This window comes from Oncorhynchus gorbuscha, linkage group LG03 (assembly GCF_021184085.1).
Source record: "Oncorhynchus gorbuscha isolate QuinsamMale2020 ecotype Even-year linkage group LG03, OgorEven_v1.0, whole genome shotgun sequence".
Classification (NCBI taxonomy): Eukaryota; Metazoa; Chordata; class Actinopteri; order Salmoniformes; family Salmonidae; genus Oncorhynchus; species Oncorhynchus gorbuscha.
In genome coordinates this window covers 2,774,724-2,788,027 of record NC_060175.1, presented here as the reverse complement: position 1 = coordinate 2,788,027, position 13,304 = coordinate 2,774,724, and the positions used below count along the sequence as shown (strand labels likewise).

The following is a 13,304-nucleotide window of genomic DNA, read 5'->3' as shown; positions in this document are numbered from 1 at the left end:
TGTCTGAAGGGGCAGAAGCCCCTAAATGGCATACTGCTCATCAACACCAACGTTGGGCCCAGGCTTGTAAAACAGGGGAAGGCGGTCCACCCACTTGTCCCACACTGACCTGATTGCAGCTAGCTTCTCTCTCTGCCGCCGAGCTGGTCTGGTGTCTCGGTTATTGAAGCGGATAATTCTGGGAAATAAGTTTTCCAGAGACGTTGTTGCACGGACATGTTCTCTGCCAGTGTCTGCATCCCACGGGGATTCTGTGGATTCCCCATTGGATCTGAAAACACCAACAAGGAACCCCAAAGTATGCAGGTAAATGAGTTTGGTCCATCTCCTTCGATCTCTCTCCAAAAACCGACCTTCCCTCCAATGTGGTGCAGTCCAGAATGATTTTCTGGATGGTGTCTGGGATGAACAGTTCAAAAGAAGACCATGTCCTGCACATGAGTAACCGCCAACCGTCGGCCCTGGTCGCATCCTTATCACATTGGCAGCCATGTTGGATGGGTCATTCCTTGGAAAAGAAGACCATTCAATTTCACAATTATTTTACATCCATATTTCTCCTCCTGCAGGCTGCTGATGAGCTGGTTGCTGACGGGCTGGTCCTGGGGCTGGTTGCTGACAGGCTGGTCCTGGGGCTGGTTGCTGACGGGCTGGTTCTGGAGCTGGTTGCTGATGGGCTGGTTTCTGACGGGCTATTCCTGGGGCTGGTTGCTGACGGGCTGGTTGCTGATGGGCTGGTCCTGGGGCTGGTTGCTGATGGGCTGGTCCTGGGGCTGGTTGCTGATGGGCTGGTCCTGGGGCTGGTTGCTGACGGGCTGGTCCTGGGGCTGGTTGCTGATGGGCTGGTTGCTGACGGGCTGGTTCTGGGGCTGGTTGCTGACTTCCTGGTATGGGGGGAGGGAGTCAATCTCACCATCTTCTTCCAACTCACTGTCAGACTCCTCATATTCCTAAAATGTTTCATCTTCCACACAAGCTTCTCTCACCGCAAAAAAATGACTCCTAAAGCCCTCTGAGCAGAGATTTTGTTGTGTCCCTCCCCCAATTTGCACCTGGCTGAGGTAGAGTCTGGGAAAATACAGGTGGACAAGCAGGCGGACTACCACATATGTTATATACATGTATAGGGGGGGGCACAGTGTTCACTCAATTCAAATGTTTTATGTTACATGTTCTCCACGGAAAATGAGCCAAAGACAATGAGTCTCAGGTTGAAAAAATGATTAATTGTATAATTTCTGTTTTAGTAAACATTGAAAATGGGTCCCACAGACGCAAACATCACACGAGGCTTAACACCTATTTGGTTACTACATGATTCCGTATGTGTTATTTCATTGTGTTGATGTCTTCACTATTATTATACAATGTAGAAAATAGTCCAAATAAAGAAAACCCTTGACTGATTGGTGTGTCCAAACTTTTGACTGGTAATATATATGTTACTCTGGTGCGGAGACCAGTCTACTTGTCTGAGCTGGACAGCTGTTACTCTGGTGCGGAGACCAGTCTTCTTGTCTGTGCTAGACAGCTGTTACTCTGGTGCGGAGACCAGTCTTCTTGTCTGTGCTAGACAGCTGTTACTCTGGTGCGGAGACCAGTCTTCTTGTCTGTGCTAGACAGCTGTTACTCTGGTGCGGAGACCAGTCTTCTTGTCTGTGCTAGACAGCTGTTACTCTGGTGCGGAGACCAGTCTTCTTGTCTGAGCTGGACAGCTGTTACTCTGGTGCGGAGACCAGTCTTCTTGTCTGAGCTGGACAGCTGTTACTCTGGTGCGGAGACCAGTCTTCTTGTCTGTGCTAGACAGCTGTTACTCTGGTGCGGAGACCAGTCTTCTTGTCTGAGCTGGACAGCTGTTACTCTGGTGCGGAGACCAGTCTTCTTGTCTGAGCTGGACAGCTGTTACTCTGGTGCGGAGACCAGTCTTCTTTTCTGAGCTGGACAGCTGTTACTCTGGTGCAGAGACCAGTCTTCTTGTCTGTGCTATACAGCTGTTACTCTGGTGCGGAGACCAGTCTTCTTGTCTGAGCTGGACAGCTGTTACTCTGGTGCGGAGACCAGTCTTCTTGTCTGAGCTGGACAGCTGTTACTCTGGTGCGGAGACCAGTCTTCTTGTCTGTGCTAGACAGCTGTTACTCTGGTGCGGAGACCAGTCTTCTTGTCTGAGCTGGACAGCTGTTACTCTGGTGCGGAGACCAGTCTTCTTGTCTGAGCTGGACAGCTGTTCGAACAAAAAGTGAGCCTAGAGGGGGGTGATCTGTGGAGTTCTGAGATACCGGAACACATGAGAGAAAATCACCTTTATAAAACATCATGCATATCATCGCATTTGTGTGGTGGCATAGAACATTACGTGTTTTTGTGTGGGGGTAATAATTAACAAAGATGCAACTTGAATTCATTCTTTTTATTTAATTTTCACATTGCAAAATGTTTCATGTCACGTAAGGTTCCAGATCCGGACAAAAAAGGTTCCGGAACAAAACAGTCCAAAACGAAGAGGTTCCGGTTCCGGTAGGAACAGAAAAGGTTCCGGAACTAAACAGTCCAAAACGGAGAGGTTCCGGTTCCGGTAGGAACAGAAAAGGTTCCGGAACTAAACAGTCCAAAACGGAGAGGTTCCGGTAGGAACAGGCTACAAACTAGGCTAAAATGTAGCACTTGTGAGCCGGCTTCAAGAAGTATCGCGTTTGCTGATGCACACAGGAGACGTAGGAGACGCATATGAACTGTGTTGACTTTCATACACAAGCTGCATTCTCAGGTAGTCATAGACAATCCTCTGAATTGGTTATTATTTGAATCTACCAATATTATATACACATTTAGCCATTTATTTGAGCTTTTATGTTAATTGCTAAATCAAAGTTATTTTAAGTTCACTACAATGCAACTACGCACTTCACCACAGGGTGGCGGCATAGTATAATTTATGCGAGTATAAACTCCGCTGGGGCGCTCCATTTGAGAATAACATATGCTATTTAGCAGACGCTTTTATCCAAAGCGACTTACAGTCATGTGTGCATACATTCTATGTATGGGTGGTCCCGGGGATTGAACCCACTACCCTGGCGTTACAAGCGCCATGCTCTACCAACTGAGCTACAGAAGGACCATCAGGGGGGAGAGGATGATGATGACAAGGACAGTTTTTTGGTCTTTCACTGATTGCATGTGGGTGTTTTCACGTGCAGGGCATTGCATTCCTCATTATGTTTGTGCAAGTGGAATTCAGCAGGGGAGCATGTGGTCCTTCTGTAGCTCAGTTGGTAGAGCATGGCGCTTGTAACGCCAGGGTAGTGGGTTCAATCCCCGGGACCACCCATACATAGAATGTATGCACACATGACTGTAAGTCGCTTTTGGATAAAAGCGTCTGCTAAATGGCATATATTATTATTATTATTATATTATGTAAATTAAATCAAATGTTATTGGTGACGTTCAGCGAAATACTTGTGTTCCTAGTTCCAACAGTGCAGTAATATCTAAGGGGCGTGCTCCCTCTGCTGTTTCCTGAAGTCCACAATCATCTCCTTAGTTTTGTTGACGTTGAGTGTGAGGTTATTTTCCTGACACCACACTCCGAGGGCCCTCACCTCCTCCCTGTAGGCCGTCTCGTCATTGTTTGTAATTAGGCCTACTACTGTTGTGTCGTCTGCAAACTTGGTGATTGAGTTGGAGGCGTGTGAGGCCACGCAGTCATGGGTGAACAGGGAGTACAAGAGGGAGCTGAGCATGCACCCTTGTGGGGCTCCAGTGTTGAGGATCAGCGCCCGTCAGGAAGTCCAGTACCCAGTTGCACAGAGTGAGGTCCAGGACCTCAAGCTTCATGATGACCTTGGAGGGTACTATGGTGTTGAATGCTGAGCTGTAGTCAATGAACAGCATTCTTACATAGGAATTCCTCTTGTCCAGATGGGTTAGGGCAGTGTGCAGTGCGGTTGTGATTACGTCATCTGTTGACCTATTGGGTCGGTAAGCAAATTGCAGTGGGTCTAGGGTGTCAGGTAGGGTGGAGGTGATATGATCCTTAACTAGTCTCTCAAAGCACTTCATGATGACAGAAGTGAGTGCTACGGGGCGATAGTCATTTAGTTTAGTTACCTTTGCCTTCTTGGGTACAGGAACAATGGTGGCCATTTTGAAGCATGTGGGGACAGTACACGGTGATAGGGAGAGATTGAATATATCCGTGAACACACAGCCAGCTGGTCTGCACATGCTCTGAGGACGGGGCTAGGGATGCCGTCTGGGCCGGCAGGCCAGCGAGGGTTAACACGCTTAAATGTCTTACTGTCACGCCCTGACCTTGATATTCTTTGTTTTCTTTATTATTTGGGTTAGGTCAGGGTGTGCCATGGGTGATTATATGGTCTGTTTTATATGTAAACCTGTCTAGGGCGTTTGTATGTTTATGGGGTTGTAACCAGTCTAGGGGTTTTGTATGTCTATGGTTGCCTAGATTGGATCTCGATTAGAGGCAGCTGTTTATTGTTGTCTCTGATTGGGAACCATATTTAGGCAGCAATATTCCTTGAGTATTTTGTGGGTGGTTATCTATGTCTATGGATGTTGCTGTGTTGATAGCGGTCACGGTCATTTTGTTTGTTTAGTGTACTTCGTGTTATTTTGTCTTATACATTATAATAATGTATTCACAGTACGCTGTTCCTACTCCTCCTCGTCGGAGGGCGAAGAAGAGCGTGACACTTACTTCGGTCCTCCGATCCTTACTACTCCTCCTCGTCGGAGGGCGAAGAAGAGCGTGACACTTACTTCGGTCCTCCGATCCTTACACCTCCTCCTCGTCGGAGGGCGAAGAAGAGCGTGACACTTACTTCGGTCCTCCGATCCTTACTACTCCTCTTCGTCGGAGGGCGAAGAAGAGCGTGACACTTACTTCGGTCCTCCGATCCTTACTACTCCTCCTCGTCGGAGGGCGAAGAAGAGCGTGACACTTACTTCGGTCCTCCGATCCTTACTACTCCTCCTCGTCGGGGGACGAAGAAGAGCGTGACACTTACTTCGGTCCTCCGATCCTTACTACTCCTCCTCGTCGGAGGGCAAAGAAGAGCGTGACACTTACTTCGGTCCTCCGATCCTTACACCTCCTCCTCGTCGGAGGGCGAAGAAGAGCGTGACACTTACTTCGGTCCTCCGATCCTTACTACTCCTCCTCGTCGGAGGGCGAAGAAGAGCGTGACTTCGGCCACGGAGAAGCAGAGTGATTATTAATTATATTGTTGACATGACAAAAAATCAAATCAAGTGAATCTTGCATTTTGAAAAGATATTAGATTGAATATGCATCCAGATTGAAAGAGTGACTTTGTGAATATGTTGTTTCAGTCAAACTTGATCCATTTTGATCTGATTTGATTGTGGTGAATATGTTCCATAATGTAGTTGTAAAAAATAGCACCAAAGTAAATTAAAATAATAATAATTTTAAATATAAATATTTGTCTGGTAAATAAAACATTGTGGCAAAAAGAGATATAATATATATATAATCGGTAAAAGAGATATAATATATATATAATCGGTAAAAGAGATATAATATATATATAATCAACCACGCCACAATTCCATCCCAGACCGCATCAAGTCTGACCGTTTGGTCTGGTCAAAGTGTAGGATAACCTTTCAAATGGAGACCTCCTCTCAGCCTTGATTATGTTAACTAATCAAATACTAACAACCACACACACACCACATTAAACACTACATCAACTAGTACTTAGCATTTAACTCTACACCTGAGAAGTTTCCACTAAGTCAGCCAAGACAAAATACCTTGGAGAGAAAATTGGTCTTTGAGTGCGCAGCCCATAATGATGCTTATAAATAGTTACATCATTTTGGTATACGTTCACCAAATTCCCAGGTTTACTAAATAAAAAAATGGTTAGAAAATTCCTAGAAATAGGATTAATATAAAATGCAAAATATTTCAACCTCTTAACGTTGTGTAGAACAACAACAACTAAATGTAAGCAGAGAACGTGGCACATCCAGAGTAAATGTATTAATAGCACTTGTGCCTCATCTGATATGGGACAGGGTAGTAGAGCACGGCATCTCATCTGATATGGGACAGGGTAGTAGAGCACGGCATGGAAATTTAGGTCATCAGCTTGAGCAAATTCTTTTGTGTGTTTACTGGGTTTAAATCTGCTACTACGAAACGCAAATACACTCGTACGCACGTACAACACACGGTCACGCACAAACAGCATGGGAGAAAGGAAACTCTCTCTCTCTCTCTCTATATATATATATATATATATATATATATATATATATATATATATATAAATAACTAGTTATGTCAGACAGTTCCAGGGGGAACATGAGAGCTGAAACGAGTATCTATATCATCAGACAGAGAGAGTTCCACACAGCAGAAGTGAAATGAAATGACTCACTGAATAAACAATGGTAAAGTTGAATAGAGTTGATTATTCCTTTCATACCATGGCTATAATTTAACACATTTGTCGCTAGAAATTACTGAATATTTTTGGTAACCGTACAAAATGACTTGCCAGTTTAGCTAACCAAACTATGAGTCCTTAGCTTGCCATTGTGAAAATCTAATTCAACAATGACAATATTTTCCGATTCAACCTTAGCAACTGAAACACATAACATGTATGAAGTAACTATAGCCATTTAATTCTACCATGCAAATATACAATGCGTTATAGGGAAATAATGAATGCCCTTCAAGCCAATCAGAAAGCAGTATTCAACAATGTTATGGTAGAATGTAATATAATCAGAATATATCAAACTGAATCTAAACAGAATATAGAAATGTTTAATAAATATGGACACCCAAATCCTATCGGCTGTAGCGAGTGCAATGACAAAAGTGTGAAATGAAAAACTGGAAGTACACCTCATGAGCCTTCATATAGCATGCATAAAGGCTTCTTATAGCTTACATAAAGATTCATAAGCACTACACAGTGCCTTCAGAAAGTATTCATACCCCTTGACTTAATCCACATTTTGTTGTGTTTCAGCCTGAATTCAAAATGGATTCAATATTTATTTTTTCTCTCTACCTTATCTACCGCACAATACCTCATAATGACAAAGTGAAAAATGACAAAGTGAAAAATGTTTTTAGAAATTGTGGGAAATTTATAAAAAAAATGTAAACACAGAAATAGCTAATTTGCATAAGTATTCATACCCCTGAGTCAATACATTGTAGAATACTTAAGCGATAAGGCATGAAGGGGTGTGGTATATGGCCAATATACCACGAATAAGTGCTGTTCTTAGGCACAGCACAACCCGGAGACACTCCCTAGCCGTGGTACATTGGCCATATCTCACAAAAAAGGTGCCTTATCGCTATTATAAACTGTTTACCAACTTAATTAGAGAAGTAAAAAAGTCTGTTTTGTCATACCCATGGTATACGGTCTGATATACCACGGCTGTCAGCCAATCAGCATCCAGGACTCGAACCACGCAGTTTATAAGTTGTAATATGCCTTTGTTGGTGATTATGTCTGTATCAGCTTTGAGTCGTCTTGGGTGTGTCTGTATCAGCTTTGAGTCGTCTTGGGTGTGTCTGTATCAGCTTTGAGTCGTCTTGGGTATGTCTGTATCAGCTTTGAGTCGTCTTGGGTATGTCTGTATCAGCTTTGAGTCATCTTGGGTATGTCTGTATCAGCTTTAAGTCGTCTTGGTTATGTCTGTATCAGCTTTAAGTCGTCTTGGGTATGTCGTTATCAGCTTTGAGTCGTCTTGGGTATGTCTGTATCAGCTTTAAGTCGTCTTGGTTATGTCTGTATCAGCTTTGAGTCGTCTTGGGTGTGTCTGTATCAGCTTTGAGTCGTCTTGGGTATGTCTGTATCAGCTTTAAGTCGTCTTGGTTATGTCTGTATCAGCTTTGAGTCGTCTTGGGTATGTCTGTATCAGCTTTAAGTCGTCTTGGGTGTGTCTGTATCAGCTTTGAGTCGTCTTGGGTATGTCTGTATCAGCTTTGAGTCGTCTTGGGTATGTCTGTATCAGCTTTAAGTCGTCTTGGGTATGTCTGTATCAGCTTTAAGTCGTCTTGGTTATGTCTGTATCAGCTTTGAGTCGTCTTGGGTATGTCGTTATCAGCTTTGAGTCGTCTTGGGTATGTCGTTATCAGCTTTGAGTCGTCTTGGGTATGTCTGTATCAGCTTTAAGTCGTCTTGGGTATGTCGTTATCAGCTTTGAGTCGTCTTGGGTATGTCTCTATCAGATTTGTCGTCTTGGTTATGTCTGTATCGGCTTTGAGTCGTCTTGGGTATGTCTGTATCAGCTTTGAGTCATCTTGGGTATGTCTGTATCAGCTTTCAGTCGTCTTGGGTATGTCTGTATCGGCTTTGAGTCGTCTTGGGTAGGTCTGTATCTGTCATGCATAGTTGTAATAGGTGGCAGGGAAGTCAGGCGCAGGAGAGTCAAATGGAGAGTCAAATGGAGTCTTTTAATAAAGTCCACGGAGTGTGCTCCATAACACTAAACATACATAAACAAACAGACATGGGTACGAGGACCCGACGCGCACCTATACAACGAGGACCCGACGCGCACCTATACAACAATCACACTACACTGACAATAAAACAATCTCTGACAAAGACATGAGGGGAAACAGAGGGTTAAATACACAACAGGTAATGAATGGGATAGAAAACAGGTGTGTGGGAAGACAAGACAAACCCAATGGAAAATGAAAAAAGGATCAATGATGGCTAGAAGACCGGTGACGTCGAACGTCGAGCACCGCCCGAACAAGGAGAGGCAACGACTTCGGTAGAAGTCGTGACAGTACCCCCCCTGATGCGCGGCTCCAGCTGCGCGTCGACACCGGCCTCGGGGACGATCCGGAGGGCGAGGTGCAGGGCGATCCGGATGGAGACGGTGGAATTCAGATAACATGGAAGGATCTAACACGTCCTCCACCGGAACCCAGCATCTCTCCTCCGGCCCGTACCCCTCCCAGTCCACGAGGTACTGAAGGCCCCTCGCCCGACGTCTCGAATCCAAAATGGATCGAACAGAGTACGCCGGAACCCCCTCGATGTCTAGAGGAGGCGGAGGAACATTACGCACTTCAGCCTCCTGGAGCGGGCCAGCCACCATCGGCCTGAGGAGAGACACATGGAACAAGGGGTTAATACGGTAATGAGTGGGTAGTTGTAACCTATAACATACCTCGTTCACTCTCCTCAGGACTTTAAACGGCCCCACAAACCGCGGACCCAGCTTCCGGCAGAGCAGTCGAAGGGGCAGGTTTCGGGTCGAGAGCCAGACCCTGTCCCCTGGTGCGAACACTGGGGCCTCACTGCGGCGACGGTCTGCACCAATTTTCTGGCGCCTTATGGCACGCTGAAGGTGGACGTGGGCTGCCTCCCAGGTCTCCTCAGCGTGCCGAAACCAGTTGTCCACCGCAGGGGCCTCGGTCTGGCTCTGATGCCAAGGAGCCAAAACCGGCTGATACCCTAATACACATTGAAAGGGAGTAAGGTTAGTGGAGGAGTGACGTAGCGAGTTCTGAGCCATCTCTGCCCAGGGCACGAACTTCGCCCACTCCCCCGGCCGATCCTGGCAATAAGACCGCAGAAACCTACCCACATCCTGGTTAACTCTCTCCACCTGCCCATTACTCTCGGGGTGAAAACCTGAGGTAAGACTAACCGAGATCCCCAGACGCTCCATGAATGCCTTCCAGACCCTTGATGTGAACTGGGGACCCCGATCAGACACTATATCCTCAGGCACCCCATAGTGCCGGAAAACGTGTGTAAACAGGGCCTCTGCAGTTTGTAAGGCTGTAGGGAGACCGGGCAAAGGGAGGAGATGACAGGACTTTGAAAACCGATCCACAAAGACCAGGATCGTGGTGTAACCCTGTGAAGGTGGAAGATCAGTCAAAAATCCACCGACAGGTGCGACCACGGCCGTTGAGGAACGGGTAGAGGTTGTAGCTTACCTCTGGCCAGGTGTCTAGGAGCCTTGCACTGGGCGCATACCGAGCAGGAAGAAACATAAATCCTCACGTCCTTAGCTAAAGTGGGCCACCAGTATCTCCCGTCAAGACAGCGCATCGTCCGACCTATCCCAGGATGACCAGAGGAGGGTGACGTGTGAGCCCAATATATCAATCGGTCGCGGACAGCAGACGGAACGTACAGACGACCAGCTGGACACTCACGGGGAGAAGGCTCTGCACGTGACGCCCGCTCAATGTCCGCATCCAGCTCCCACACTACAGGCGCCACCAGACACGAAGCGGGGAGTATGGGAGTGGGATCCATGGACCGCTCCTCTGTGTCATACAGCCGAGACAATGCGTCTGCCTTAACGTTCTGGGAGCCTGGTCTGTAAGAAAGAGTAAACACAAAACGAGTGAAAAACATGGCCCACCTTACCCGGCGAGGATTCAATCTCTTCGCCTGTCGGATATACTCCAGATTACGGTGGTCAGTCCAGATGAGAAAAGGGTGTTTAGCCCCCTCAAGCCAATGCCTCCACACCTTCAAAGCTTCTACGACAGCTAACAACTCCCGGTCCCCCAAATCATAGTTTCGCTCCGCTGGGCTGAGCTTCTTTGAAAAGAAAGCACAGGGGCGAAGCTTCAGTGGCGTACCTGAACGCTGAGCTTCGGATGCGTCCACCTCCACTATGAATGGCAAAGAGGGATCCGGATGAGCCAGCACAGGCACCGAGGTAAACAGAGTCTTCAGGTGCTCAAAAGCCCTGTTCGCCTCAGCCGACCACTGCAGGCGCACCGGGCCCCCCTTCAGCAGCGATGTAATGGGAGCTGCCACCTGACCAAAACCCCGGATAAACCTCCTGTAGTAATTGGAAAACCCAAAAACGCTGCAACTCATTTACCGTGGTTGGAGTCGGCCAATTACACACGGCTGTAATGCGGTCGCTCTCCATCTCCACTCCTGAAGTGGAAATCCGATTCCCTAGGAAGGAGATGGATTGTTGGAAAAGCATTTCTCAGCCTTGACATATAGATCATGCTCCAACAGGCGACCAAGTACCCTGTGCACCAGGGACACATGCTCGGCGCGTGCAGCAGAGTATATCAGAATATCATCGATATGCACCACTACACCCTGCCCGTGCAGGTCCCTGAAGATCTCATCTACAAATGATTGGAAAACTGATGGAGCATTCATCAACCCATATGGCATGACCAGGTACTCATAATGACCTGAGGTAGTGCTAAATGCCGTCTTCCACTCATCACCCTTCTTAATACTCACCAGATTGTAAGCACTCCTGAGATCCAATTTTGTGAAAAAACGTGCCACGTGCAATAATTCAATAATCGTATTGATTAGAGGTAGCGGGTAACTATATTTCACTGTGATTTTATTAAGACCTCGATAATCAACGCACGGGCGTAAACCTCCATCCTTTTTTTTTCACAAAAAAGAAACTCGAAGAGACGGGTGAAATGGATGGCTGAATGAACCCCTGATGCAGGGATTCAGAGACATATGTCTCCATAGCCTCCGTCTCCGCTTGCGACAGGGGATACACGTGACTCTTGGGATATGCAGCGTCTACCAGGAGATCTATCGTACAATCCCCCCGTCGATGGGGTGGTAATTGAGTCGCCTTCTTTTTACAGAAGGCGAGAGCCAAATCGGCATATTCGGGGGGAATGCGCACGGTGGAGACCTGGTCTGGACTTTCCACCGTAGTAGCACCAACGGAAACCCCTAAACACCTACCTGAGCATTCTCGCGACCACCCCGTGAGAGCCCTCTGTGGCCAAGAAACAGTGGGGTTATGACAAACTAACCAGGGTAGGCCCAGCACCACAGAACACGCAGGAGAATCAATAAGGAAAAGACTAATCTTCTCCTTGTGACCCTCCTGCGTTATCATACACAAAGGTGTGGTGACCTCCCTGATAAAACCTGACCCTAATGGTCGACTATCTAAGGCATGAATAGGGAAAGGCATATCCACAGGAACAATATGTATCCCTAAACTATGAGCTAAACTTTTAGTAATGAAATTCCCAGCCGCACCTGAATCTACTAGCGCCTTATACTGGGAATGCAGTGAAAAATCAGGAAAAGAGACAGAGACAAACATTAGTGCAGCAGAGGGCTATCAGCTTTGAGTCGTCTTGGGTATGTCTGTATCAGCTTTGAGTCGTCTTGGGTATGTCTGTATCAGCTTTGAGTCGTCTTGGGTATGTCTGTATCAGCTTTGAGTCGTCTTGGGTATGTCTGTATCAGCTTTGAGTCGTCTTGGGTATGTCTGTATCAGCTTTGAGTCATCTTGGGTATGTCTGTATCAGCTTTGAGTCGTCTTGGGTATGTCTGTATCAGCTTTGAGTCGTCTTGGGTATGTCTGTATCAGCTTTGAGTCGTCTTGGGTATGTCTGTATCAGCTTTGAGTCGTCTTGGGTATGTCTGTATCGGCTTTCCCTTCAATTACTTTTACTCTATTTCTCTATTCACCAATGTCTTTAAATACCTTTATTCATTTTTTAATAAGGAGAATGGCTTGTTTCATTTTATATTCTATTCCTACAGGCAGATCTGTGTACAATCAGATCATTTGGCGCAGCTGTGTTGTCTTCCTCCCCATTAACCTCTATGAAATAGAGCTCTATCGCTCTACAGCACTGGTTGGCCCCTAGTGGCCAGTCAGGTGTAGTGCACAATGCTGTCCTCACACTCCCGTGGCACAGTGAGTGTGTAGCTGTGACAGGACAGTTTGTAGTTGTTCCCATCGTTGTTGTCCCAGTGCTCAGCTCCCATCACTCTGTAACACACAGCGAACTCCAGCTGGGCTCCAGGCAGCAGGATGAAGGGCGGGACGGGCAGGCGGAACCTGAATACATCAGACTCTGGTCCCTCCATCGGATCCCTGTGGAGGGTAGCCACCCAGCAGGCTCTGGTCTCAGCACTGCTCCTCCAGTTAGTGAAGGAGTAGTGAATCGTCACCTCCTTGTTGAAGGCCAGGTTGAGGACCTGCACCTTGCCGACGATGCCCAGCTCAGAACACAGGACCTGGTCCAGAGAGACCATCTGCTCCACCAGGCGCTTAATGAACCCCGGCTGGGAGCCCGTGTTTTCGGGAAAGCAAGGTTTGAAGTAAGGCAAGGAAAGCTCCAGGGACCGCCCTGAGTTCATCTCAGCGCTCATGAGAAGTCTGGAGAAGACGTGGGGGGGAATCCAAGGCTCCTCTCCTTTGCTGTACACCTTGACTTCCTCCAGCTTCAGCCCCAAGGAGTCCACAAAGCGTACCTGGCGGTCTCTGTTTCT

The 13,304-nt window shown here is 47.0% G+C and overlaps 1 protein-coding gene across 1 annotated transcript in view; it reads right to left on the bottom strand.

The window, feature by feature from the left end:
* Positions 1-12,328: 12,328 nt before the first annotated feature.
* LOC124018293 (protein phosphatase 1 regulatory subunit 3D-like) overlaps positions 12,329-13,304 on the bottom strand; it is a 2,005-nt gene continuing 1,029 nt past the window's right edge. Inside the window, exon 2 of the mRNA XM_046333571.1 lies at positions 12,329-13,304. This exon is cut by the window's right edge and continues 496 nt beyond it. Within this exon, the coding sequence (XP_046189527.1) occupies positions 12,684-13,304 (621 nt within the window). The 3' untranslated portion in view covers positions 12,329-12,683.